The sequence below is a fragment of the Panthera leo genome, chromosome B1, assembly GCF_018350215.1.
Source record: "Panthera leo isolate Ple1 chromosome B1, P.leo_Ple1_pat1.1, whole genome shotgun sequence".
NCBI lineage: Eukaryota > Metazoa > Chordata > Mammalia > Carnivora > Felidae > Panthera > Panthera leo.
The window spans coordinates 200,614,128-200,641,515 of NC_056682.1; the positions used below are offsets into that span (position 1 = coordinate 200,614,128).

A 27,388-nucleotide genomic window follows, 5' to 3' on the forward strand; every position below is an offset into this window, starting at 1 on the left:
TGCATGGCCACGCTACACGCCACTGAGCGAGCGGTACGCTCTCACCGGACAGATGACGCGCTAAGGAAGTACGCCTCAGTAAAACTGGGACGGAATACGCTCGGCTCGTGTGTGAGTAGGACTGGCGGTCCGCTTAGCAGGGATCTGGTGACAGGCAGAGAGAGAGCCTTCCTCTGGTTAAGAAATAAGCGGACGGTGCGAAATGAAGACACGGGGCCACGGGTTCAGAATGGTTGAGAGTTTGAAGGTGGGCACTGCCTGGGCCGTGTGCCCTGCGCGGGGGGGGTGTGCTGCGGTCTGCCTGATGCACCTGCTCACGGTGGTTCCCTGAAGTCGCGGCAGTGAGCCGAGGCCTTTCCTGGCAGGCTTCGTGCAGCTGTCTACACGTGCAGTCATGGGTCTGCCGACCTTCCTTTGCTTGTCACTGGCACCCAGTCCGCACATCCCCATGTGTTTCCCCCCCCCCCCCCCCAACAGGCACACACACACACACACACACACACACACACGCAGGGAAGGAGTAAACCCAGGTCTTCTGTGTCGCTTCTTGTGTTTTAGGACAAGGTAAAAATGTTCGGTTAAAGCTAGGTCAGAGGCTCGTGACTAGTAGGACGTTTTCTAATAATGGGATCGTGATAGTCGTCGGCCTGATGCTGGGGGTGCAGGTGGGTGTCGAGTTGGTACCGTTCTAAGTCCCACAGGAGTTGTGGTCTGTATACATCCTCCCAAATGCCGTGCTTCGGGTTAAGACCCTGGCGAGCTTTCCAAAACCAGTAGACGTCCGCGTCTGCTTGGCAGTCCCCTGGAGGCAGAGCTGGACAGGGGGACCTTTATCTACCGTTAGTCTTTCCGTGCGATTTATTTGAAACCTACGCAAGATGTTTCTGCTCTACCCCATGTAATTTGTGATTCAGTTGACATCACACAGTGCCTGGCCCCAGGAGAGGAGCGCTTGGTTGTGGAATCGGGCAGATCCAGGTTGGAACGTGTGTGCTGCTTGAACAGCCGATCTCGTGAGCGCCCGTTGTTCAGGTGCCTGACTGCGGGGCTTGTTGTGTGCTAACAGCCGCTGTGCGTGAGCCGCGCCGACTCAGGGAGCCCGTGCTGTTGCCACTGCTGTGTGAAGCCGTCGCGGTGGAATGTAGTGTCTTTAAAAACGAAGGTGTTAACCAAGAACCGAGAGAGCGCAGAGTTGGGAGCCAAGTCACTTTGGGGAAGCGCGGGAGGGCCCGAGAAGAGCCCGGGTCTGTTAGCCCGGTTTGCTGCTGAAGCGGAGAGGCAGGCAGGGAGCGGCCGCGCTAACGGTCCGGGGGCGCTCGATGGCATGCCGGAGCGGGTGGCCTGGCTTGGGGGTGGTGAGCCCAGGGGCTGGAGCCGGATGTGGGAGGAGAACCCTGTAGCCCCGTGTGGACATTGGTACCGTGGCTGCTGGGACATGGTTGTAGGGCGTTAGCCGGAGGCGGCACGGTTGGATTCTCACGTCTGGAAGAGGGCCCTGGCTGCGGGTGTTGGAGGCGGAACAGGGCAGCGGCGGACGTGGGGAGGCAGAGGCCCCGGCTAGGAGGCCGTGTGTCCCGTCACCACACCTGTGTCCAGTGTCCTTGCAGATCACCCACGGGCGTTCCTTCCCTGTGCTTCCAGGTACTGACCGCACTGCAGAAGGACAGCCGGGACGTGGAGAAAGGCAGCCCGTCGCTCAGACACTGAGGGGACAGGCGGACCCGCGCTCGGCACCGAGCAGACCTCCAGGTGGCACCTTGCGTGGCTTCGGACGCACGCACGCGCTGACCGCGGACGAGAACGGGCTGTTTTCACGTTTGATCCTAACACTGGAGTTGGCCTTAAACAAAACAAACAACTTTCAAAGAACTACACCAAGGCTTAGCCTTAAGAAGCTCGGTGGAAAGATGGGCCAGTGTTGACCAGGGCCAACACTGCATACTCTGCATGGTTTAAACCTAAGGCAGTGGCTAATCCCCCCCCCCCGCTTATTTCAGCGAAAGTTAATTAAATTGTCATGCTTTTATGTCAACTAATGAAAAATACATTACAGTCTTCCTTAGCCAAGGTGTGTGAGAAATCCTCCCAGGGAGGCCTCGGAGAGGTTATTGGCTCATTTACGTACGTGAGTAGGGAAGGGGTTGTCGATTCCGTTCCCGGGACGACCTGTCCAGAGCTGGAGGTGATGTTTTCACAGCCCACCTACCCAAGCTTTCGGGAAAGGAGAATGGGCTGTCCCAGGGCGGTCACGCACGAGTGCCCGAGGGCTCCCTGGGATTCGACCTGACCTCTGGGTTGGCGTTTCTCCATCGTGGCCTTGACAGAATCCCAGCACGAGTCCCATGCACGCTGAGGTTCCGGGGCACCCGTGCTCTCCGAGATTGCTGCGCCCTCCAGCTCCTGAGCAGAAGAGCTGCTCACACGGATGGCCCGAGACCTGGCGGAAAGAGCACGGGAGGACCCCCACGCCTCCCATCTGCGGAGGCCAGGTGGCTTGGGGGGGGGGGGGGGCGGGGAGCCTGCTCCCTTGCTGTCACGGGCTGCTGCTCTTTCTGTTGTCACCTGAACGGCAGGACCGGTCCTGGTACCAGATGTTCCCTCCTCGCGTACTCGGCTTCAAGGTAGACCGAGGTGAGGGCCGATGAGCAGGCCGTACGCTTCCAGTGGTACGGACGGGCCACTCGGGGCTCTCGGTGTCCTGTGCGCCTCTCCCCACGTTAGCTGGTTTCCCCCAAGTTCATCAGCCGGCAGCTTTCTTGTTCTGACTTTCCCTTGACTGACTTTTACGAATTTTGTTGTAAGAGCTTTGTTTATCCAAACTCAAAGACACGAGCGGTTTCACACGGAGTAGCCCAGAGGACGGGCAGCTGTGTGGAAGCCGGCTCCCGTGTGCCAGCCGGGCTGTGCGAGTGCCCGTGGACGGGGCGAGGGCACCGTCGGTTGCGCCCGGCCCTCCGCCGCCCCCTCAGCTGCACGTCCGCCCTCGGCCCCGAGAGCAGGCGTGCGGCAAGGAGACCGGCAGGGGGCCGGGGCCCGACCGTGACCTTGCCCTTACGGGCTTTCCGTGCCCGCCACGTCCGCTGCCGACACGCGCAGGTGCGACGGCCAGTTGCGGAGCCGGGGCCACGTTCGTGCCCTTCACCCCAGCCCTCTTCCGTGCGTCCTGTTTTCTCGAACTGCCTTCGCCCCGTGTCTGCTTAACCGAGTTCTCCCAGGAGGTTGTAGATCATCTTGGATACACTTTCTGCCTCAGCCTTCAAGTGCTGACTCTCCCGACCTCTGGGGGCGGGGAGGGGGGCGTCCCGTCTTCACCGAGGTCTCGCGCTTCCAGACGCAGCCGTCCCCGGACACCGCGATGCTGAATGTAACCCACACTGAGCCGGCCCCTCGCCCGGCCCGGCCGTTCCTCCCACACGTGCTGACTTGCGTTCCGTGATGTGGGCGTTCTGTCCGGAAAGATGTATATATTTTCTTACTGTACATAAAAATGTTCCTAAATCGGGACAGGAAGCGACGCCACGGGCAGTTGTGCCACTGCCGCGGAACGCGTTTGTGGGACGTCACGTGCATTCAGAACCCAGCCCTTAACCCTGTTTTGTCCCAGCAGTTGGACGTTAAATCTCTTTCGATTTATGTCACTACTGATGCATTAAGTTTTTAAACGGGATCCCATGCCGATCGGGAATCCTTAGCGAATCTTTAGCTCGGAAGAGGTTTTCGTGACCTGTTCAGGGACCACGTGAGGTCTTGCGGTTTGATGTGTCCCCCTCACAGGCCGGGGGTCCTGAGTCCCCACGCAGGGTCCCGTGGCCCCTTTCCGCAGAGGGCTGCAGAGGGCACCCGGCCGGGCATCTCTGTTGGACGCCACCGTTGAGGAAAACTGGAAACCAGTAGAAATGCCACGCCCCTTTGGAAGTCTGCACTTTCCCCTTCCTGTGCCCGCGATTTCCAGGACTTCGGGCTCGGGACCTTGGCGCGTCTGGCACTTTAGGGTCAAAAGCTGCGTCCCCACCGGTCCCTGAAAGCTCACCTAGAAACATTGTTCACTTTAAATGGTACTTTTTAACTGCTCAGTTTTTGACTATTTTAAATAGTTTGCGGATAGAAAAATTCCTGATAATACTTGCTACATATCATGTTTTAATTGCCTGTACAGTTAACCTTTAATTTTATTTAGTAAAGTCTATCAAATTAGGACTTTTTGAATTGTAAATATGTGGTTTTATTAAATAAAAGTCATGTAAAATTGTTACTTGTGTTCACTGTCGCTTGGTTTAAAATTGAAGTTCCCACCTTAAAGTACGGCAACACCTGACTTCGAGCGTCGTGCTGGTTGAAAATCCACCGAGGCCCAGTTCAGTGAAGGAGTCAGGTTAATTTGGTCAAGGGATTTGGGAGTTTCGTGTGCCCCCACCCCAAGCTGAAGGGGAACCTCCGACTCGCCCACCCCCGTGGCCTGGTGGCTGCTCCCACCTCTGCGCCCGACCCAGCAGCTGGTGCGCACTCACCCTGGAGCCTGCTCGGAGTGCTGGTGTCGCGGTCCGGCACCACCGCCACCCTCCAAGTGACCGTGGGCTCCTCCCGGGCCGCGGTGCACCTCCGTCCCTGTCCGTGGCCGAGAACGTAAGTGTCCGAGAGGTCACGTGTGTGCTCACGTTCGTCGGTGGGGCGCTGGGCTGTTGGAACCAAGGGCTGGAGGCCCGGGGAGGAGCCTGTCGAGTCGTGGCCAGAAAGTACGCGGCCCTTGGGGCTGCTGCCTTCTCTGTCCCCAGGCGGACTTTGTCGCCCCTCCGGTGTCCGCGCCCTGGGGACCTCCGCAGCCTCCGCCCCAGGACTGGCCCTGACCTCAACTCCCAAGTGCGGGGTGCGGGGCGAGGCCTGAGTTCACTCACCCGAATGCCTCCTGGGTGTGAGGCCCAGCCTGCCGGGAAGGAGGCAGCCATGCCAGCCAGCTCCGGGAGGACCTTGGGGACGTACGAGCCTTGGGGATGGAGGTTGTGGACACTGGGGGCGGACAGTTCAAACACCCAACGTGCACCTGCCGCGAAGGCCCAGGGAGGGAATGAGATACTCCAGCGGCACAGGGAGGGGACCCCGCTGGACCTTGAGGGGAGCCGCTGGCCAGCAGAGGGAGGCCTTAGAGCCAAGGCGAGTCCTCAGATGGGGCGGTGGGAGACGCCACAGCACCCAGCCGCCCACCCAGCGGCTCGCCGTGACCGCAAGTCCCCGGGGATTTCTGCGAGGCCCGGAGCGCTGGCTGGCTCAAGGCAGCTCGGGCTCCTCCGTGAGCACCACCGCGCCTGCAGCCGGCTGGCGCCAGGAGGGGGTGCTCCGCCGGGCACGGCCACGCCAGCAGAAGTATTTAAACTGCGTCAGCCTCATTTCTCTTTTAAAAAGGGTACCAGCTTCCATCCCCTGGCTCGTGAGGATTAGAAAAGATGCTGAATTACTTGTGTCATCGAAAGAAACGCGTCACCATAGAGAGCTAGATTCGTGCTCTTGACACACAGACTTTCAGTGTCTAACTCTTGGTGAACTTACGAATTGTAAAAATCAGTGTCTTCCCTCTAATTATCGAATGCATGTTAAATACAATCTGGAAATGCCCCAAAGCACACAAAAAATAAAAATCATGATGTCACCACCTAGGACAGACACTTTTTTCATACGCTTGACTTTTTCTTCCGTTTACCCCATCGTACCAGGGAGCGTGCTGAGGTTTAGAAACGTCGAGTGTTTGTCCCAGGTCACAGAAGAGACCAGAATCCAGCTCAGCCTGATGCCAAAGCCCTCATTTGCGGGTGCTACACGGTCTTCCTCCTCGATGCATCTCTGTGCTCATCGTGGCATCTTTTGGGTGAAATATTAGAAGCCTGCATCAGGGAGAAAGCTGGGGCGGGTGGAAATGTATTCATTCAAACCTGTGCCTGTTCAGACTGTGGTTACGACAGGAGCATGCCTGGCAAGCAGGAGGTGTGGGCCCGAGCGGTGCCCAGCCTGGGTGGCCCCTGCTCCCGCCGGCCGCTCAGAGGCGGGTCCCCCCGACCCGGAGTCCTTCCCGACCATATTGCTTGTACAATTTGTCCTCATGAAGACTGTCTTCCAAGTTGAAAACGGAAGTTCCAGAGTGGGGTGCATTAATTTTGAGTGACTTTATCATATCAGACAGGCATCCCCGACCAGGGGCAAAAATCTAAATTATGGCTCAGACCAACTTACAAAGAAAGAAAGCGTTTGTCCACTTAGGTAATTTTATAATCTGAAATGGCTAAGTCTCCAAAAATGACTTTCACCTACTAATTCCTTTTCAGATGCTTTGGGTTCCATGTAGGTACTGCCTGATTCCCTCCTGACCCTGGGGCCACAAACAGACAAAAGTGGCCTGGGACACTTCCGACTCAGACCCATTTATTTTTTTTTAATATTTGAGAGACAGAGAGTAGGGGAGGGTCAGAGAGCAGGAGAGAGAATCCCAAGCAGGCTCTGTGCTGTCAGCACAGAACCTGACATGGGGCTCGAACTCACAAACCGTGAGATCATGAACTGAGCCGAAATCAAGAGTTGGACACTTAACCAGCTGAGTCAGCCAGGTGCCCCTCGGCTCGGACCAATTTAAAACGAAGTTTCATGTAACATCTCAGATTTTTCTGTGCCTGCATTTTGCAGGCCCGAATTTTTGACAAGGTGACAAAATCTCTAGCCTTTGATTTTAGAGATTTCTAGTCCAGCCCCGCCCCCCCCCCCCCCCCCCCGCCCCCCGAATCTTCTAGAGGAAGGGAGGCTCTTCGGAAGTGGTCCCTGCCAGAATGGAGTCTGTCTCTGGAGTGGTGTCCTTCCAAGACCCTGTCATTCTCATTGCTCCTACTTCTGGAGACATCCTCTTTCTGTGATCATTTTAGAACCCGATAGAGCACTTAGCAGTTCCTGACATACAATAGGCATTCAAGGAACTTATTTTCAGAAGGTGAGAATGACATGATGTTGATGTATTAACCCGGCAAATTATTGAGCGCTGATTATGTGTTAGGCTTTGTATTGACTACTGGGGAGGATGACCGTCTACTTACCCTGAGGGCCTCTGTCTCACTGGGGTCCAGAGAACTAAGCAGACGGTCATAAAGCAGTGGGTCAGAGGCTGGGATGGGGGCTAAACACAGGCGGCCGTGGGGCCCAGAGGGCACATCAGGAAGACGGGGGTGTGTGGCATTCCCTCCTCTGAGGCAGTCGAAAGAAACCACGTGTGAATGCGTGGCTATTTCACGATTAAGAGCTCTCCTGTAGTCTAATTAGAAGGACCCTCGCTAGGAAGTAATCAACACATTATTGGTCTTCTAATTAATTGTAACATCTCCGGCATGAGACAATGTAATTGGAGAGAACGCCGGTAACTTTGCAGCTTAAGGCAATGCCAACTTCATCAGTCTCTCTCTCTGTGCTCGCGAGAGCCTGGTTCAGGGCTGGTTCAGGAGTGCTTGGTTCAGCCTGGCTAACTGCCAGTGGGTCAGAGTCAGCTGAAAATACCCGTTTCCCCCCTAGCGAACCCAAGGGATACGCACTCTTGCAAGGAAAGCTGCTTGCTTGGGGACGGCAGGTGCCTGTTGCCAGGTGCACTTTGAAGCCTTCCCAACCACGGAAGAACCCAGTGGCCTGTGCTGCTTTTAGCCCGAGGCACACGGAAGATGAAGTTCCATTTGCTGGTGAGTTACACCTTCTCTTTGGCCTTGAGGAACCGGGTAGGGGGCAGAAAACGACTGTAGGGGAGAAGGAGGGTGGAAGCAGGAAGTGAATGCTTTTTACTCCCCCAGGTTTGGTAAGCCTGATCCTGTAAAGGAGTGTATTTAAGCTGGAGACGTTAGAAAAGGAATTTTCACCGACCTTCATTGGCTTGAAAGGGAACGCAAGATCGCATCACCCAAAGGTAAAATAATTGTGAAGTACCCACGACCCACCGAGTCATCTGCCTAGAGCAGGCCTTCTACCATTGTGTCAAGGTGCTCAGCACCAAACAGGTCACTCTTCCTAGGACCTACTTAAGTTTGCGGATGGGAGAACCCTTCTGATCTCACATCTGCACGGCTCAAAATCCAATTTACAATTAGGCAGCGAGGCGCCTGGGTGGCTCAGTCGGTTGAGCGGCCGACTTCGGCTCAGGTCACGAGCTCACGGTTCGTGGGTTCGAGCCCCGCGTCGGGCTCTGTGCTGACAGCTGGGAGCCTGGAGCCTGCTTCGGATTCTGTGTCTCCTTCTCTCTCTGTTCCTCCCCCCGCATGCACTGTGTCTCTCTGTCTCTCTCTCAAAAATTAAAGATTAAAAAATTATAAAATTAAGGAGAAATAAAGCCAAACCCCCAGCTCCAGAAGCATCGGAGGAAACTGCAAATGTTAATCACTGATTCTGGATTAAAGAGGCAGACCTACCAGGCATTTCTTACATTAACACAAGGAATAATAGACATTTCAAGAGTGGAAACAGAGTAAAATCATGTGCATAGTGAGGGCCCAAGATCCACAACTGTCTTGCTGGAAACAAAAGGCTCATGGACAGTTGGTAGTCACTATTCCCTATACTGTGCACCTGGCCAAACGCAATACAATCATCATTTTGTCTTCACGGGAAAATAAAAGTGCATGGTTTTGTATAGACAAGTGTGTTTCTTTAGAGGATCCAAGAAAACATTTCATTAGAATTGAAGACCGTCATTGAGCCAGAAACAAACGTGAACGGTCAAGCAGACCGAGCCCCCTGTCATGGCAAAAGGAAAGAGGACAAAACCACAGCTCCTTTTCCTATGTATCATTTCTCCTGTTTCCTGCGTCTTGTTACCCAGTCTTGTGACCCAGTCGCTCGTGCTGCCTACACACACCACGGTTTTAGATTCATCTAAAGAAATCAGGGAAATTTGAATTGAGGATGTACTACATATTCTAAATGTTCAGGACTACATATTTTAAAAATTCGAAGGGGATTTAATAATTGGCGTGCACAGGAAATTTCTTGGTCCCCTGCCTATTTGTCAGACCCTCCCACACGCGGAGGAGGAACCGTTTTCCTCGGGATTGGGGCATTGAAATTATGGAGTTTCTCAGGTAAGGAAAGGCTTTTTAAAAGACAGCTTCTTGTGAGACGTTCGAGACATCGAGCCATCCCCGGTGTTTGTTTCTCTGGGCCTGTTTTAGTTAACGCCACGTAAAACCGACTGTTAACCCAATTTTGCTCTCAGGACGGACTTGGAAGCTGAAAAATGATGAGGTCGATACAAAATACAGCTCCATTCCCAATACTGTAGGCCTTTTAAAGATGGCCACGAGTGGAGAATCGGATTTCACGAGGGAGAAGAGTCGCTGAGATGGAAGGCGCTCTGCCGGCCCTTCCCATCGTCGTGTGCGTTAAGATGGGAGAAAGGCTTTGGCTTCCCGCATCTTCTGCTTCACGCCTCTGCAGGACATGACGAGCCTGGCGTGGTGGCGCTTCAGGGATTCCAGACGCTGCCTGAGCAGTTTTGCCTTGTCCACTTTGTCTTCCAGGTCGCAAAGGAGTGGCTCCTTGCCCAGAAGCCCACACTTCTGGTTCAACTTGATGTTGTCAATCCTCAGGCCGTCCCGGGCTTTCTTAGTCTTGGTCAAGATGTCCCTCCTTAGGGCTACCTGAGCCTCAGTCTCCAAAAGCTGTGACTTCTTGCATGCATTTTGTAAATCCACAAAGTGTAGCTTTTCCTTCACGTGGGTTACGATTTGCACGTTGTGGGTCACCTTGTTGCGCAGTTTCAAAAGTTCCTCATTTCGCTCCTCGACTTTTTCATTGAGGGTCTGGTTCTCAATCTTGAGCTGTTCGAAATCGATGAGGAGCAGACCCTCCGTCAGGTCCTCCTGGGCCCTCATCCGGGTCTCGAAATGCACCAAGCTCTGTTTCAGCTGCACGTTCTCTAGCCTCAGGGCGCTCGTCTCCTTCTCCTTCTTATCCTCCAGCGCCTGGATCTGCTCCACCTGCCGCAGGGCGGCCTGGCGACCACCCCTCGTCCAGGAGCCGCCCGTGGCCTGCACCATCACCTGCTTCTTGAGCGCCTGGAAGGCTCGCCATTCCCTCTCCACCCTGGCGAGCTCCTCCGTGCCCTCCCGCTTCAGCTGCTCCAGCTCCTGGTGATACCAGTCCAGGTCGTCTGCCCGCTGCTTCCTCAGCTCCTCCAGCATGGCCAGATAGCGCAGGTACGCTTGCTCTTTCCCCGGGGGCTCGGGCTCCGGGCCCTTGTCGGGCACCGGGGCTGCATCCGGGCCCTTCTTCTTGCGCAGCGCCTCGGAGATCTTGTGCTGCAGGTAAATGTTGTAGCGCTGGTAGTGGCCGCGCTCCGCCACCAGCGACTGGTACTGTTGCAGGAGCTCAGCGCGCAGCTGCTGCTCCTGCAGCCTCTGCACCTCTTCGGTCCATTCACCGTCCTCATCGTCGAGGCTCTCCTCCTCCTCGTCTTTCAGCTTTACCTGGCTTCTCCACGGGCTTCTCAGCAGGCCCAGCTCCTCCATTTCCTCGCTCTCCGCCCCCTCCCTCTCCTCCCCCTCGGCCTCCCGAGCCGACACAGCCTCTTCCCGGCCGGCGGTGGACAGAGGCAGAGAGACCTGCGACGGGGCTTCCTTCCTCCTGCGCTGGACCGCCGCTGCCGCCACCTTCTCTCTTTCCTTGTCCTCCTCTTCCTCCTCCTCCTCCTCCTCGTCCACCTCCCTGTCCCCCTCCTCCTCCGTCTCTGCCTCCGCCTGCTCCTCCGGTTCCGCGAGCCCGTCTTCAGGCCCCGGCTGGGCTGTCTCCTCAGGCCCGGCCTCAGCCGGCTCCGGGGGCTCGGGTCCCGGCTCGGGCGCGAGCTCGGCCGGCCGCTCCGGCTCTCCGGGCTCCGCCTCGCCCCCAGCCTCGGTGGCCGCCGGCCCTTCCCGGGGCTCGGCGGGCTCGGCGGGCTCATCCTCGGCGGCGCCTCCTGCCGAAGCCTCTACGGTCCCCTGCTCCGGTTGCGACTCCGGCTCCGGCTCCGGCTCCGGCGGTTCGGCCGGGGACTGGAGGCCTGAGGTGGCCTTGACCCCGGACAGCTTCGAGGACAGGCTCGCCACATCTCCGTCTTCCGCCTCGGGGTCCCCAGGGTGCTCGGAGAGGCCGTCCATCCTTCTCCAGCTCCGCAGGCACTACCGATCCCGGACGCCGGCTGTTGGGTTTCCAGGGGCAACCAGGGGCGCGCGCGGTGGGCCCGGCGATTGGCCAAGAGTAAGGCAGATGCCCGGCCCCCCTCTCCCCGCCTCCGGAGACAGCGAGCCAATGGGAGGCCGCGGACGGACGACGGGCGGCCTTGATTGGAGGGGGGTGCAGGCTCGCGCCGCGCGGCCTTCCCGCCCATTTCCCGGCGCCGGGCCTGGGGCGGGGCGGCCTGGGGGCACCGCGGGGAGCGGGCGGCCGGCGCGAGCGGCGCGCAGGCGCAGCGCGGCGTGCCGGGCCCCCGCGAGGTGGCGCGCGCGGGGCGCCTGCGCGGTGCAGCCGGCGGCGGCGGCGGAGGCGGCGGCGGCGGCGGCGGCGGCGGCCGGGCCGGGCGCGAGGGCGCCTGCGTGCTGAGGCGGGACGCGGCCCGGCTGGCCGGCTCCGGCGGCGCCTGGGCGGGGCGGCGCGGTGGCGGCGGGCGCGGGCGGCGGTTGCTCGAGCGCGGCGGCGGGCGCGGGCGGCGGCGCGCTGACGGCGGCGGGCGGCGGGCGGGGGAAGATGGCGGAGCTCGGTAAGAAGTACTGCGTGTACTGCCTGGCCGAGGTGAGCCCGCTGCGCTTCCGCTGCACCGAGTGCCAGGACATCGAGCTGTGCCCCGAGTGCTTCTCTGCCGGCGCCGAGATCGGCCACCACCGCCGCTACCACGGCTATCAGCTGGTGGACGGCGGGCGCTTCACGCTGTGGGGGCCCGAGGCCGAGGGCGGCTGGACCAGCCGCGAGGAGCAGCTGCTGCTGGATGCCATCGAGCAGTTCGGCTTCGGAAACTGGGTGAGCGGCCGGCACGACGCGCACCTGCTCGCTCCGTGCCCGCGCCGGCGGGGAGGCGGGCGCAGAGAGGTGCAGCAACCCGCCCAAGGGCACACAGCCAGGAAGTAGCAAGGTGGGGGTTCGGACCGTGGCTTTCCTGACCTCAGGAGTACTTCCATAGGTGTTGGCCGAAGCCAGACACTGTGGGCAAGACCCGCGCCTGACCCGAGTCGAGTTGCCGGACGGGGACGGGTCGGCGGACTTGACAGAGCAGTAGGGGCGCGGACTGGCGAAGGACTCGGTTCTGCCCCGGGGGACGGTGGTGGTGGTGGTGGTGGTGGTGGTGGTGGAGGCCAGACAGGCTTCACTCCCGCCCTCCGCCTTCTCAGGCGTCGGTGCACTTGCTTTGTACACGGCCCCGCTGGCTTTGTGCGGTTGTCGGGGCGTGTGCCCTGTGTCCCCCCGCAGGGACTCGTGGCTCCCGGGTCCCCACCAGGCCCGGGACACCCTAGGAGGAGTGCTGGGTGAGTTCCGAACAAAGGAGCTTGGGCCGGGAGTGGGGTGTGGAGGCCCAGCTGAGAGGCCAAGGCGAGATCGGGGCTCGTGGAGGCCAGCGGGGTGGTGTGCTAGGCCCCTGGGGGGTGGGGGGAGAGGGGCTGCTCTTCTCTGGACAGTCTCTGAGGAGCTCCCCCCCTTGGGGCCGGGCAGCTTTCATCCGTGTCCGCCTGCAGGCGCGATGAGAAGTAGGGAGAGGAGCCACGACCCCAGCTCCTTAATCTTTCCAGACCCTTCCACACGAGGCCCTCCTTCCTTCCCCCAACCGGTATTTCATCTTGCTGCTGCTTCTCTGGCAATACTCCCCTCCTCCTGGGCTCCCTGTGGAAGACTTTTCCACACTTGTCCCCTCGTTCCCAAACCTGGCCTGCTTTCCTTTCCATGAAGTGAGCCAGCCTCCGGGGACTAATACCCATTCTGCAGCCTGGGAATCCTTCCTCTTCTCTCAACTCCCCAGACACGCACCGCTCCGCGAATCCTCACCTGAGCGCCAGCGTGGCGATGGCCATCCTCTGAAAGCCTCATTTTGTCTTGAAATGCGTTGATGTGCATTGAGCGTCTGCTCTGAGCGCACTGCGCAGTGCTGAAGGACTCTGCAGGAAAGAAAGGCCTCGTCTCTGGCTTCAAGCGGCCCTCAGTCGTTTGAGCCAGGGCCTCTTCCCTAAGTTCCAGCCTTCGATGGTGAGCCGTTACCGGACGTCCTCCCTGCTCATCGCTCTGACATCTTGACCCTACGTGACCCAGACCTGCCCCCACCTCACTGAGTTTCGCAGACCGCAGACTCAGAGCCCTCTGTCCGCGGGTCCTTCTTCCAGGCCCAGTGGGGCAGCAGCTGTATCTCCAGCGTATTTCCAGAACCTAACCACTGCTCACAACCTTAGTCCAGGCTGCTGTTTCTCTCTTGCCTTGACCACCTCTGGGGCCTCCTTAGCTGGTCTTCCTGCTTCAGTCTTGTGCCCTCCAGCCCATTCTGTGCACCATGATCAGAGTGATCTTTGCGGACATGTCCCAACACATCGACGTTCGGTGGCTTCCCGGTCTACCTAGAGTAAATCTCATGGCCTCCGGAGACCTCAGCTGCTACCCCTCTGATCACTTTTTCCCTCTTCTGCTTAGGGTGCTCTTCCTCCCGATCACGGCTCGTCACTGGCCTTTCTGCTTCCACATCAGAGCCTCGCAGAGGCTTCCCTCTCCGTTCTCACCGCACTTCTCTCTGCAGTCGTTGCCAAAAATAGCTCAGGTGGCCCCAGCGCTTTGCTGAGTGCCAGGCAGTGTGCTGAGCAGTTTGTTTCCCGTGAAATCTTCCCGGCAGCCCTGGGCAGCGCGTTTTGAACTGAATAGCTACACGTCAGAGTCTGCACTCCCAGCTGCCCTGCTCCCTGGTCCACGCTGCCTTCCCTGCAGCACCGTGGGGAACACATGAGGACTAAACTGTAGTATTTTGGGGGGAGCGTGGGGCTGGAAGGGGGCCCCCTCCAAAGCACTACTCTTGAAACGAACGTGCACGGGAATCACCTGGGGAGCTTGTCGGACTGTGGATTCCTCCTCAAAGCAGCCAGCAGTCTCAGCTCTTAGAAGAGACAAAGCCGGAGGAGGAGGGGCTCGGGCCTGGGTGCCGAGGGGGCTTCTCCCTGCTGAACCCGCGGTGGGTTCAGGGGGAGGCCAGATTCTGCCTGCTGACCATGCCTGGAGTGCTGCCAGACTGCGGGCTCTCGTGTCTCTCTAGCTGTGCGCTCTCGGGCCACTTGCTCTGCCCGCTAGACTTCATTGTGCTTCATCCGAGGCTCTTCTGCAGTTGTGCGTCGTGGGGTTTCCTTCCGAGCACACGTCCGGGTACGTGCACATAAGCGATGTGTCCCACGTGTGCCGTATTTAGCATGTGCCCGTTCGGAGTGAGGCTCGTGGCATGCGTACCCCGTCACATGCTTTTCACAACAGCTCCGGGAGTGGGTTTTGAGTTCACAGGCGAGGAACAGCGACTTGGAGAATTTAAAATACTTGTCCAGGATGCTTCGGCTTTTGTCACCCGTAGAGTCAGGGCTCGGGTGCGGGCCTGGCTGATTCCGAAGGGTGGGCCTTAACCTCTCGAGTAAGAGCATTAAGTACTGTGGGTCAGAGGCTGGGAGCTTACCGGTGCAGCTAAAGGTGTGGCCGGCCTGGAAGGGCTTTTCAGAGAGGCAGAGTCTTGACCTGGGTCAGTGGGAGGTCAGTGTACGGGACGGGAAGCGGGGAGATGGCCAGGGGACCAGGGGAGTGCAGGGTTCACGGCTGGGGTGCCGTGTGGAGAGAGGCGGCACACGGATCCCTGGCAGTGGTGTAGAGGAAGGTGAGCCTGTTCGCTCTAATTTTTCAGATGTCACATGTTGACCTGTTACCTCCAGATGGCATTGCTCTGTGTGGGATTCCTGGCGGGGGGGGGGGGGGGGGGAGGGGGGTGAAGTCAGGTGCTGTTTGCTCCCATTTGCCCGAGGGCTGAAGCGCAGACTCAGGGACGGTGTGGCTGAGGGACCTCACGGTGAGCCCGGGGGGGTTTGTGGACGAACTGTGTAGCTGCGCTCTGACACTGTGTGCCCGTGTCTTTGAGGAGGGTGGGGAGATGCCTGTGAATATGACACCAGGGAAGGGTTGACAGGTGGACAGTGAGCCAGAGTCACATCACAAGGGTGTCGAGAGCCTGGAAGCAGCCGGTTTTGTGGTGGGTGCTGCTCATGTTCAGAGCTAAGAGATACAGATCTTGCTGGAAACCGCTGTGGGTGAAGGAACGTGGCAGAGCCGGAATTTGACCCAGGTCCCCTGACTCCATGCCCAGAACCATCTGTCTCTGGTTTCCTGAGTGCATGCAGAGTTCCCTGAGGAGTCCCAGATTCCCAGGGCCCCCCCCCTCCCCCCCCCGCCGCCCCAGACCTCCTGAATTGGCATCCGTAAGGGTCTGGAAATACGTGCTTATAGAAAGACCCCCCATGGAGTTCGGATGCGGTCCACACAGCCATGTTTGGGAACCGTGGGAACGTTCACCTTCTCACCAAGGCAGAAGGCCCTTCTGCGTGTTGGTTAGAACGGGTAGGCCCATCCCAGGAGCATCCTGACAGTGGGGTTCTTAATTGCCATCAAGGAGAGGGAGGGGGAGGGAAGAGCCCAGCTGGAGAAGCCAGCCAGAAGTAAGAGATTTATGCAGGGCAGTGGTTTTCAAACTGCAGTGTGACTCAGAACACGCTGGGCAGGGGTGGGGGTGGGGGGACGCGTGTTAAAACACAAACCTTGCCCCCTCCTGCCTTGGTTCTGGGTTTAGAGTCATAGGTCTGGGGCCTTGGGGTCTGGTGTGAGAATTCACATTTCTAACAACTTCGTGGGCGATGCTGGTGGTGCTGGGGCTGGTTCGGGGACCCTACCCTTAAGAACCTTTGATGTAGAGAGAGTAAGACCCCCCTTTTTTTTATTGTGGTAAAACACAAATAACATTTATCATTTTAACCATTTTTTAAAAAAAATTTTTTAACATTTATTTATTTTTGAGACAGAGAGCGTGAACAGGGGAGGGTCAGAGAAAGAGGGAGACACAGAATCCGAAACAGGCTCCAGGCTCTGAGCTTGTCAGCACAGAGCCCGACGCGGGGCTCGAACCCACGGACCGCGAGATCATGACCTGAACCAAAGTCGGACGCTTAACCGACTGAGCCACCCAGGCGCCCCAACCATTTTTTTAAAGTAAGCTCTACGCCCAGTGTGGGGCTTGTGCTCACGACCCCGGGATCCGGAGTCACACGCTGTACTGACGGAGCCCACCAGGCGCCTCTGTTTTAGCCATTAAAAAAAAATTTTTTTTTAACATGTATTCATTTTTGAGAACGGAGAGAGACAGAGTGCGAGTGGGGGAGGGAAAGAGAGACAGAGGGAGACACAGAATCCGAAGCAGGCTCCAGGCTCTGAGCTGTCAGCACGGAGCCCGACGCGGGGCTCGAACTCACGAACCGCGAGATCATGACCTGAGCCGAAGTCGGACACTTAACTGAGCCACCAGGCGCCTCTGTTTTAGCCATTTTTAAGTGTCCGATTCAGTGACATTAGTTACGTTCACACTGTCGGACAGCCATCCCCACCAACCACCTCCAGAACTTTCTCACCGTCCCAGACAGAAACTGTACCTGTTTACACAACGGCGCCCTGCTCGCCCCGCCCCCAGCCCCGGGCGCCCACCTCCTGCCTTCCGTCTGGGAATTTGGCTCCTCTTGGGACCTCACATAAGAGGAATTCCCCACCATTTGGCTTTTTGTGACTCGTTTCTTTCACTTAGCTTAACACCCTCGAGGTTCATTCACGTAGCGTGTCACAAAGTCCTTCCTGTTTAAGGCCGAGTAACATTCTGTGCGTCCGTCCGTCCCACTGTCCATCCGACCGTCCGTCCGGCGCGGATGCCTGGGCTGCTCCCACCTGTGCTGTTGGGAGTTGGCCGCGGTGGGCACGGGTTGCGCACGAGTGGGAGTCCGCACCTGCCCTTCTTTCGGGTAAACGCCTCGCGGTGGAATGACTGGGTCACCTGTTTCCTGTTTTGAGGCCCCGTCGTGCTGTGACACACTTGGTGAGGCTGTCACAGGTGTATTCGACCCGAAAGGCTCTCGTCCCCTCGAGGGCCAGTCACAGCTGTGTGAGTTCTCTGAATTTAGAGAGGAACTGAGGATTGTAGGACGCTCCCACGTAAGCGGATTCAGGGGCCAAGGGAAATGGGGTCCCCGGAACAGCTGGTGACCTGTAAGGACCGACGACAAGCCGGCGTTGGTCGTCGGCCTCTGGTGTGGGAGGTGGCACCGACCACCAGTGTGTCTGCGGGGGAGGCGGGGGCTGCACGGGGACGGCCCGGGCTTGGTGGCCGAGCAGCGGGTGCCCCGTCCTCCCAGCCCCTGAGAGGCGGGTGGCTCTTCTCTAACCTCTGCGGGTGACCGGAGGCCGGACCGGGCGGGATGCAGCCGGGAGACGAGGCCCGGGTGGTTAGGCCGGTGACCGGTCAGGCGACACTGGGCCCGGCGGGCGCACATCCCACAGCTCGGGAGGGACCGTGTCCCGCTGTGCTGGGCTCGCGGACTTGGCTGAGCGAGCTGCCAGGCAGGAGAGCGGGAGGCCGGCCACGGGGCTCTGGGTCTCGTCCCCCCTTTTCCTCGGGGCCGGAGCCAGAGCGGTCCCTCCTTGCCCGTTAGGACACAGACATCCCTCAGCTCTCTGTTCTTCATTGGCCCTGTGCAGGCCTCTGCTCCCTTCTGCTGTCCCCAGCTGCTCCTGAGGCCTCCGCTTGCAGGGCGGTCCAGGGACCCGTGGGTTTGTGTGCTGGGCCTTCTGGCCGCTTCTGTCTCTTTGAAGCTTCTTGCCTTGAAGAAGAAGGAAGCTCCGCCTCTGAGTCTGGCTCCCGAGCACTTGGGGAGGCAAGCCAGCCGGGGCCTCTGCCTGGTGCCTCCAGGGCAGGTGCTGCTGGTTGAGGAGGGGTATTGCGGAGGGGTGTGCCCTGAGGGCCGGGGGGTAGCAGGGCTCCTGCCCGGGGCGGTGCTCTGGGAAGCTACAGGTAGCAGAGCCGGCCTGTACACGAAGAGTGCACGTACCCCAGACATTGCGGGGGGTGGGGGGGGGGCGCTGAGCTGGCGACGGTGTTGTTCTGGGAGCGTGGAAGCCCCGCGGTCTGGCCCCGCTCTGCCTTTTTAAAGGATCGGGAGGCATTTGACGGCACAGCTCTCCCGGCGGTGCGCACCGTGCCACTGCCCCGCCAGATGCCCCGGGTGACAGTGGCGACAGGGACGTGGGCTCTGGAGCGAGACTGCCGGCTCCGGAAGCCCCGGGGGGAGCTGCAGCCGAGGTTTGAGCTGCTCGTCTGCGCAGTGGGGCTGACGGGGGATGCGTCCAGGTGACCGTGCAGACGCACACACCTGCTCGTTGTGACGATGGTTTACTTTATCCTAACAAAACCCTGTGAGAGGAGGGACGACAGATGAGCAAGCGGAAGTCGGGAGGGTGAGGATCACAGTCCACGAGCGGCCCAGCCAGAACCCGCACCTAGCTCGGGGGGTTACCGCAGGCTCCCTGGAGGAGGGGACCTGGGTGTGGGGCGAGAACGAGCTGCGTGAGCGACAGCAGCCCGCCCCCGGCCAGGGCCGTGCGTCACCTGCTCCCCCCAGCAGCACGACGCAGGTGGTGGTGGTGCTTCCCTAATTCAGATGAGGAGACGGAGGCACTGGGAGCTTAAGTCATTTGTCCAGGCGCTCAGTGCGGGTGGAGCCAGTCCTGGAAGCCAAGCCTGGCGGCACCCAGAAAGGGCTTTCCCAGCGGGGCTTCCAGGGCACCTGTGGCGTGTGGGGTCTGACTGGGGCGAGCGCGGAGCTGAAAGGCCCTTTGGGAGCACGTGTGTCTTCCGGCCGACCTGACAGATTCGTGCTGCCCAGACCCCCGGACTTGGTGGACTCGTGACGTTGGAAAAAAAAAAAGTTCCGAAGGCTGAGTTGCTAACTTCAAGTTTGCCGGGTGAGGATATTTAAAAAAGGAAAAAGGTCCATTTAAAAAAGGAAAAGGACTAATTGGGCATTAGTACTGCCCAATAAGAACAACGTAATCTGGCAAAGAAGGGCCGTCCTTTAAGTGGAAACGTTTAGCTTTATGGGAGACCCTTACATCATCTCTGTGTTTTATTTAATTTTAGTACCTAAAAATATTTTTTCAATGTTTATTTTTAAGAGACAGAGTGTGAGTGGGGGAGGGGCAGAGAGAGAGGGAGACGCAGAATCCGAAGCGGGCTCCAGGCTCCGAGCTGTCTGCGCAGAACCCGACGCGGGGCTTGAACCCATGAACCAGCGAGATCGTGACCTGAGCCGAAGTCAGACGCTTAACCCACTGAGCCACCCAGGCACCCCTTTAATTTTACTAATTTTATCTATTTTAAAGTTTATTATTTTGAGAGAGAGGACACAAGTGGGGGAGGGGCAGAGAGAGAGGGAGAGAGAGAATCCCAAGCAGGCTCATGCCCAGCACAGAGCCCCACATGGGGCTCCACCTCACGACTGTGACATCACGACCTGAACCAAAACCACTTAACTGACTGAGCCACCCAAGTACCCCTTGTCCCTGTGTTTTAAAATTTTCCCCTTCGGGCTCTGTGCTGGCAGCTCGGAGCTTGGAGCCTGTTCTGGATTCTGTCTCCCTCTCTCTCTGCTGCTCCCCTGCTCGTGCTCTGTCTCTCTCTCAAAAATAAATAAATAAACATTAAAAAAAAATTTAAAAAAATAAAAGCGGGGGGCGCCTGGGTGGCTCAGTCGGTTAAGCATCCAACTTCGGCTCAGGTCATGATCTCGTGGTCCGTGGGTTTGAGCCCCACGTCGGGCTCTGTGCTGACAGCTCGGAGCCTGGAGCCTGCTTCTGATTCTGTGTCTCCCTCTCTCTCTGCTCCTCCCCTGCTCGTGCTCTGTCTCTCTCTCAAAAATAAATAAATAAACATTAAAAACATTTTTTAAACTTTTCCCCTTGATCACGGGCCGGCGCAGTCTGAGAGGCAGTGGACTCGCTGATAGGAGGCTGATAGGAGCCTCTAAAGGTTTGTCAGGCAGGAGTGACCCCGCTGGGTCCGCTTTTGTCTGGAGGGTGTGCCTGGCAGACAGGCCTAGCTGAGGAAGCGTTTGGGCGGCTGCAGGCGTGTGCAGGCCACAGAACAGAGGAGAGAGACCCCGAGCGGCTCCGCTGGCGGGAGCCGGCCCGCACACCTCGCCCGCGATTTCTCTGGACTGTTCTCTCCTTCCTGTCCCTGCTCAGGTGCTGGAGGCCAGCTCCAGTGAGCCATGAAAGGGCCGGAAGGAGACCAGACCGCCCAGAGAACCCAGTGGAGTCGTGACTCACTGGGGTGCTTACTTCCTGTCCTGGAGGGGAGGCGTCCTAGTGGGAGTCCAGTGACCTTGGACAGAAGACTTTAGAGCCCCGGTCAGTGTCCTGGAGGCGTGTTTTCCTTGATTTTTCAAAGGACTTTAAGGAAGTAGCGGACCTGTCTCTCCTTATCTTTTTCCAAAAGCGGCGTCCTTGTTTTTAGTTAACATAAAGAAACAAAACTGGGATTGTGTTACTACAGACTGTGGGGTGCCGACCCACACGCTCCTTGTGTTGGGGAACACCAGCTGCAGGGTACATTTGTGTGGTTTCATTGAGTTGTACTTGAGTTGAACTTGCCTGTCCAGATCTTTTCCCCCAAACCCACTTTGTTGCTTCTGCCTGCCCATCCAGCTGCGTGTCTGCCTGTCCATCTGTCCGTCGTCTATATTAAGCAGAAACTTGGGTCTTGAACACGTGAGGGAAAGAACTGCCCTGGCACCGCTCTGCTGCTGTCACCTGTGGCGCTGTAGAGAGGTGACAGGACACTTTGTCCCTCACGAGAGGGAGGCAGGTCTTGCGTGACTGCTGACACGTGAAGATTAAACATTGAGGGGGTGGCGGGCAGGATGCCAGGATAAGGTGGGGTGCTGTGTCTCTTGCCGTGTTTAACCCTCTTTTAAAATACATTCCGTACTGTAATTCAGCTCCACGGAACCTGTCTGTCCTCTGTGGGTTCTTGTTAGAGCCAAAGCTGTGTCTTCACTCTCGTTTAGACTGTTCCGTTGTCATCTTACTCTCTATTTCAAAGTCTTTGAAAATTCAGGTTTTGTGTGTTTTCCCGGGCCTTCGTCAGTGATCGTTAAACTAAGGTAGCGGCCCCCGGGGGCGATTCTCTTCCAGTGGCAGCTGATGGCCAGCATCACTCCCTGCAGGTCTGTTAGCTGTCATTGGGCAACGGATGAGGTTGATCAGTCAGGGGGGTCCTGGGCCCCTGGTGACAAGACGCTGGCCCCTCTAATTTGTGGCTTCGTAAATACTCATAACCTGGGTCCATGTGAGAGTCCGAATCCCCCTCTGTTACGCGAAGAGGGGCCGCGCGTCCGGAGCGTCGGCACAGCTGGCCGACCTGCCTGGCCAGGTGGGGAGCCCAGGCTGTGGGCGTGAAGCAGGAGACACCTCGTGTTCCGAGCCGCGGTCACTGGTCAGCCTGCATCCATGTGTCCCTAGGAGGGTGCATGTTTGTAGAGCGTGACGTTGCTGTTGTCACCTGCCTGTGAATGCAGAGCAACACTGCATCTGTCCGTGGCTGGGGGGGGAGGGGGGCGGGGGAGGGGGGGGGCGCTGTTCACGTAACGGTAGAGTCCTCTCTTAAGTACTGTTTTCTTTTTTAACATTTGGATGTAAATCTTAGCATTCTTTAACAGGGAATTAGGAGGCAGAATTTAACTTTACTTTAAAAAAAAATGTTATTTATTTTGAGAGAGAGCGCATGTGCAGCGGGGGAGGGGCAGAGAGGGAGAGAGGATCCCAAGGAGACCCTGCACTGTCAGCACAGAGCCCGACTCGGAGCTCGGTCCCGTGAACCGTGAGATCATGACCCGAGCCGAACTCCAGAGTTAGATGCTTCGTTAACCAAGCCACCCAGGTGCCCCTTAACTTTATGTTTTAAATTAATAACTTTTATTTTAGATTCATTCAGAGAAGTGAAAAAATAGTACACAAAGTTCCCATATACATCCGTCCCATAAACCTCCCAAAACGTTAGCATCTTGCATGAGTACGGTGTAGTTCCAGAAAGCAGGACGTTTGCATCGATGGCAGAACCGTTCTCTCACCGTGGACCGGCCAGGGGCCCACCCGGGAGCCCCCGGTGATGTCTCGCTGCCGTGTCTCCTCCAGTCCGGATGGTTCTTCCTCTGTCTCTTGTGACTGTGACACGTCCGGGGAGTGCTGGCTGGTATTTTGTTCAGCTGTACTTCGGGTTTGGCTGCTGTGCTGTGGTGCCAGGTCCTGGGCCCACAGCCATGCGCAGAGTGGGACAGAGTCCCTCTTCTGACACTTCCTCCCATCGGGGGATTGCTCCTCACGATTTAAAATCGGACAATGTGTTCATACAGCTGAAAACAGTTCAGCTGTAAACAGGTGTATGTGGAGTGGCTCCTTCCCAGCTCAGCCCTGCTGCCCCGGGTGGCCGAGTGTCCTGTCGTGTCCTGATGTAGCCCCAGCAAATAGCATCTTGTCTTCCAGCTCTTTTGCACAAAAGTAGCGGCGTGTACACACGCTCCCGTGATGCGTTTGCACTTGCCTTGCGTGTGTGAGGGGACCGTTGCTGGGCGAGGGCGGTCCCGTGTGTCCCTGCTCCGACCCGGTGCTCCGAGGCTTCCCTGCGGTTTCTGTTCTCTGCTCTCGTTCCCAGAGTGTCAAAGGTGATCGGAAGAACCTCTAAACAAATAAATAAAAATACCTTGGTTTGGTCAGATACGATTCGATGTGACTCCTCAGAACCCTTCTGTTTTTCCGGATTTAAATTTCATCCTGGATGTGGTGCTCTGAGCATCCAGTGGTTTTTGAAAGGCAGATTGCCGAGGTTCGGGGTGAGCAGACGTTCTCTGGGAGGGCGGCTCGGCTTCTGCACGCTCGCAGCCGCTGTCTCTACAGGTCTCCTCTCCCGGCCAGGGAGGGAGCCGAGGCCTGGGCCCGACTTCGTAACCGCGCGAGCCCGGATTTGCAGCCCGGCCCCTCCGAGCCTCCGGTGAAGGGGCACCCCAGTCCCTCCCCCAGGAGGCTCCCCGGACGCCCGACTCTGAATTGGCAGGGGCCGCGGCCACTGAGGTGAGGGGTGGAGGAGCCGACGGGCGAGGCTTGGCCATGCCGCGGGCTGCCCGGCCAGGCCACTGGGGGCTCAGGCTGGGCACACGTGGGCATTTCCGCCCTCCGGATCTTCCCGAAAGGGATGCTGTCGGGGACGGTGTTCTTCCGGCGCGGCTCGCCAGGGTAGAAGGACACCCACCGGCCTGTGCTGGCCACCCCCTCACTCTTGCAGAGCCGGCTCCTGCACCGGAAGCCTCTGCCCCTGCTCTGTCCACGGTGCCCGCAGCACTTGTGGGGGCGAGGGGCTGACCCCTATCTCCCTTACTGGTAAGAACCCGAGGCCCAGAGATGGGAAGTGACCAGCATGGGTCACACGGGGGCAGCAGATGCTGGGGATGATTGTGACTTGGTTTGTTTTTCGGGGTTTTTTTTGGGGGGGGGGGAGCCAGATGCTTCCTGGGAAATATAATGAACAGATCTGATGCAAATGATAATGTTTTAGAGAAGTTAATCATGTCCACAGTCCATCTCCTTAAGACCAGAATCTGGTTTTGCTTTAATTTTCCCTTTCTTGGCAAGAGGCCTCTGCCATTAGGCCCCAGCATCGCCCCTGTCCCCGGGCCGTGGAGCCCTGCACTGGGCACTTGGTACCCAGTGGGAAGAGTGCCCCGTGTGCCTGAGGTGCGGGCCGGACGTGGGGTGGGAGCGCGGCCCTCCCACAGCGCCCCATTTGTCACCAGTCAGCCCCAGTGGGTGGGCTGCTTTCTTGGATTCCAGTTTGGCCTTTGGGGGTGCAGAGACCACCCCAGTCTTGCAGGGGTGAGTGTCACTGGGGCGCAGAGCAGCTGGTGTGGGGCCCTGGCGGCCGCCAGAGCCGAGAGAGCAGAGTGCAGGGTGAGTGGGGGCTGGAGGCGGGGGCCGAGTGGCTGCCGGTGAATGAGTGCGCATTTCGGGCAGCTACTTTGTGAAGTGGCTTTAGCGGTTGACTAAGGAAGAGGCCTCTTGGCAGAAGGAAAAGATTGGGGGAGCTGTATAATTTCCTCTCGTTAATAACCCTGTGTTCACGGGTCACCTTCTGTGGGAGTGAGTGCTCGCAGCACCGGGCGGATTTTAACTACCCGCCTGTGGACGCCGTCATCAGTGATGGTCCCCAGCCCTTTGAAAGGCATTTACCCGGTCCTCTGCACCGCCACCTAGGAAAGGGACAGGCTGCCACCTCCCTACCCCCCGGGGGCCCTGGAGGCGGGCAGTGCCGTGGAACAGGGTCCCTCCTGTGGCCGGGAGCCCTGGGCGGGCAGCTCTGGTCGCACTGGGAAGAGGCAGGGCACCTCAGGAGCTCTGTGGCCACTGCCCACCCGTGTCCTGTTCCGCTCACAGAGGGGGGACAGTCTGCTGCCCCCGAGAGTGCAGGGTTTGCAGTGGGCTCTGCTGGTCCTTTGCAAGGACCCAGGAGAGCAAAGTCTGGACCTGAGATGGGGGTTCCGGTGTCAGCGTGCAGCCGACTCCAGCGGTGAGCCCCGGCAAGCTGTGCCTGCCCCGGGTCATCCCTGCCCGTATGGTCCCTGACGGCTCCTTCTAGTGCCCACGTCCCTGCCATGGGCCCAGCTTACAAGAAGGGGCCATCGAATGCCCTTTGGGGGTGGGGGAGGCGTGGACAGGAAGCGGTCCAGGCACACCTTTGTGAAAATGCTCAGCGAACCGTGCAAGCCCCGAGCCCGACACTCCGACTTTGGGAATAACTTGTGACCTCTGTCGTTGTAGGAAGATATGGCCGCTCACGTTGGAGCTTCCCGCACCCCCCAGGAGGTGATGGAGCATTACGTAAGCATGTACATCCACGGAAACCTGGGGAAAGCCTGCATCCCCGACACCATCCCCAACCGGGTGACCGACCACACGTGCCCCAGCGGAGGGCCCCTCTCTCCCAGCCTCACCACCCCCTTGCCTCCTCTAGACATCTCGGTGGCCGAGCAGCAGCAGCTGGGCTACATGCCGCTGCGCGACGACTACGAGATCGAGTACGACCAGGACGCCGAGACGCTCATCAGCGGGCTCTCGGTCAACTACGACGACGAGGACGTGGAGATCGAGCTGAAGCGCGCGCACGTGGACATGTACGTGCGCAAGCTCAGGGAGAGGCAGCGGCGCAAGAACATCGCCCGCGACTACAACCTGGTGCCCGCCTTCCTGGGCAAGGACAAGAAGGACAAGGAGCGGCCGGCCAAGCGCAAGATCACCAAGGAGGAGAAGGAGCTGCGGCTGAAGCTGCGGCCGCTCTACCAGTTCATGTCGTGCAAGGAGTTCGACGACCTGTTCGAGAACATGCACAAGGAGAAGATGCTGCGGGCCAAGATCCGCGAGCTGCAGCGCTACCGGCGCAACGGCATCACGAAGATGGAAGAGTCGGCCGAGTACGAGGCGGCGCGGCACAAGCGTGAGAAGCGGAAGGAGAACAAGAGCGCGGCGGGCGCCCGGCGGGGCAGGGAGGACGGCAAGGACGGCGAGTTTGCGGCCATCGAGAACCTGCCCGGCTTCGAGCTCCTGTCCGACCGCGAGAAGGTGCTCTGCAGCTCCCTGAACCTGAGCCCCGCGCGCTACGTGACCGTGAAGACCATCATCATCAAAGACCACCTGCAGAAGCGACAGGGGATTCCCTCCAAAAGTCGCCTGCCCAGCTATTTGGACAAAGTGCTGAAGAAACGGATTTTAAATTTCCTCACGGAGAGTGGCTGGATCTCCAGGGACGCCTCCTGAAGCAGCGTGGAGAGTCGGGGCGCGGCTCCGGGAGCCAGGAGGGCCGGGGGTGAGGGTGGGGGAAGGAAGCGCTTTCCCCCCACCCGTTGTTGCTCTTTTTTAAGCAAATTGAGTTCCTTTCTTTTAGGCTATAAATTCTTTTCGTGGCCCTCTGAAAGAAGCAATAGTAACGATTTTACGTCGGGTCACGGGGGACGCCGATACAGGTCTATTTTAACGTAGTCCTAAGGTGATACCTTAAGGTGACGATTGGCCTCTATGTTCAGTCTGGGGTTATGAGATTGGGTAACTTCCTTTTGCGTCTTCCCTTTGGTACGCAACTCGTGCTGTGGGTAAGAGGAGCGACTTTCCGCCCGCCCGCCAGCTGCCAGCTTTACCCTGTGACATGACCTGTGGCTGGTGCTGGGGGCTCCCTTGGAGGTGGGGGGGGGGTATGGCCACCCACGCGGACACCCCAGCACAGCCCCAGCACACGGCACTTTAGGTGGGGGCCAGGGTGGGGCAGGTGGGAAGTGAGGCCGGAGAAGCACGGGAAGTTTCCGCCTAAGCTTTAGAGGAAGACTCTGGGGTTGAACAGGGTCCAGATGAGCTTCTCCTTGACTGTCGGCAGCGTGGGGTTCCAGCTTGTAGTTCCCAAGTCGGGAAACCGCCCCTTGCCCGTTTCCGCTCACTTGGGGCAGGCACAGGAGCCCTGGGCAGGCTCCCTTGTGTGCGGAAGGGGCCGGGGGGGGAGCTTGGGTGCGGGAGGGTTAGCGTGGGTGCCGGGATTGAGCCAGCTCGGGGCTGCCGCTTGCTGCTCTAATGCTTGCGACGCGTCTTACTCGGAAGAACTCGTTTTAGAAGGTTTACGCCTCTGAGTTCTGGAGTACACTTTCTCCAGGATTCTCATCGCGGTCGCAGTTACCTTTTTCCGCTGAAACTGACCTTGACTGTGCTAGCTTGGCTTAAGCATCTTTGGGTGGTGGCCGGCGTTCTGCAGACCGGCCGGCTGGACTGGGCTGCTCACACAGCAGGGTCTGGCGGAGGAGGGAGTCTGGAGGGCGAGGCCCTGCCTTGCTCCTCTGGGTCCCCGTCTTGGACCGCTCGCCTCGGCTTTTGCCCAGGGCCCTCATTCATGGATGTACACGGTACCTTCCTTCTGGAACTTGAGTCATTTGTCTTCCTGCTGCTCAGGGTTGGTTCTCATGTCTTAAGACCCTGCTTTAGAGTCAGAGTGACCGCAGACCCCAGCACCCCATTCTTCCTGGAGCTCATCCTGCCTCTCCTGCCCCCATAGCTACCAAGAGACTCGACCTTCCAGAATGTTTGGGCTTGAAGTTAACATTAAAGTGAAGTTATTTGAAAGACAAGAGAAAAAAAGACCCTCATCATTTCCAAGGACTTAATTACGGTGCCTTTTCCTTTCTTTTTACACCCTCCTGTCCCCCAGGGTAAATTTTTCAGCATTAAATAAAGCATTTCAAATATA

General features: G+C 58.3%; 3 protein-coding genes across 9 annotated transcripts in view; 2 read left to right on the top strand and 1 right to left on the bottom strand.

Moving 5' to 3' along the window:
• The window catches only part of TBC1D14 (TBC1 domain family member 14), a 106,789-nt gene extending 104,982 nt beyond the window's left edge, over positions 1-1,807 (top strand). For all 6 annotated transcript variants that reach the window (XM_042936983.1, XM_042936980.1, XM_042936981.1 and 3 more), the window contains one exon: positions 1,642-1,807. In XM_042936983.1, coding sequence (XP_042792917.1) covers positions 1,642-1,707 — 66 coding nt within the window. In that variant the 3' untranslated portion in view covers positions 1,708-1,807. The remainder of the gene's footprint in view (positions 1-1,641) is intronic.
• A 7,138-nt stretch (positions 1,808-8,945) lies between these two features.
• CCDC96 (coiled-coil domain containing 96) lies at positions 8,946-11,198 on the bottom strand. The gene is made up of 2 exons (XM_042934067.1): positions 10,743-11,198; positions 8,946-10,682 (listed from the first exon to the last, which is right to left on the bottom strand). Exons 1-2 carry the CDS (start codon positions 11,136-11,138, stop codon positions 9,387-9,389), a joined length of 1,692 nt encoding a protein of 563 aa, XP_042790001.1. The 5' UTR covers positions 11,139-11,198; the 3' UTR covers positions 8,946-9,386.
• A 495-nt stretch (positions 11,199-11,693) lies between these two features.
• TADA2B (transcriptional adaptor 2B) lies at positions 11,694-27,388 on the top strand. 2 transcript variants are annotated; one of them, XM_042936987.1, is made up of 3 exons: positions 12,342-14,361; positions 24,928-24,987; positions 25,121-27,388. In XM_042936987.1, the coding sequence occupies exons 1-3, from the start codon at positions 14,211-14,213 to the stop codon at positions 25,918-25,920; spliced, it is 1,011 nt and encodes a 336-aa protein (XP_042792921.1). In that variant the 5' UTR covers positions 12,342-14,210; the 3' UTR covers positions 25,921-27,388. The 2 variants fall into 2 exon arrangements, with proteins under 2 accessions (XP_042792920.1, XP_042792921.1); XM_042936986.1 differs by lacking the exon at positions 12,342-14,361 and adding an exon at positions 11,694-11,994 and having other exon boundaries at positions 24,928-27,388.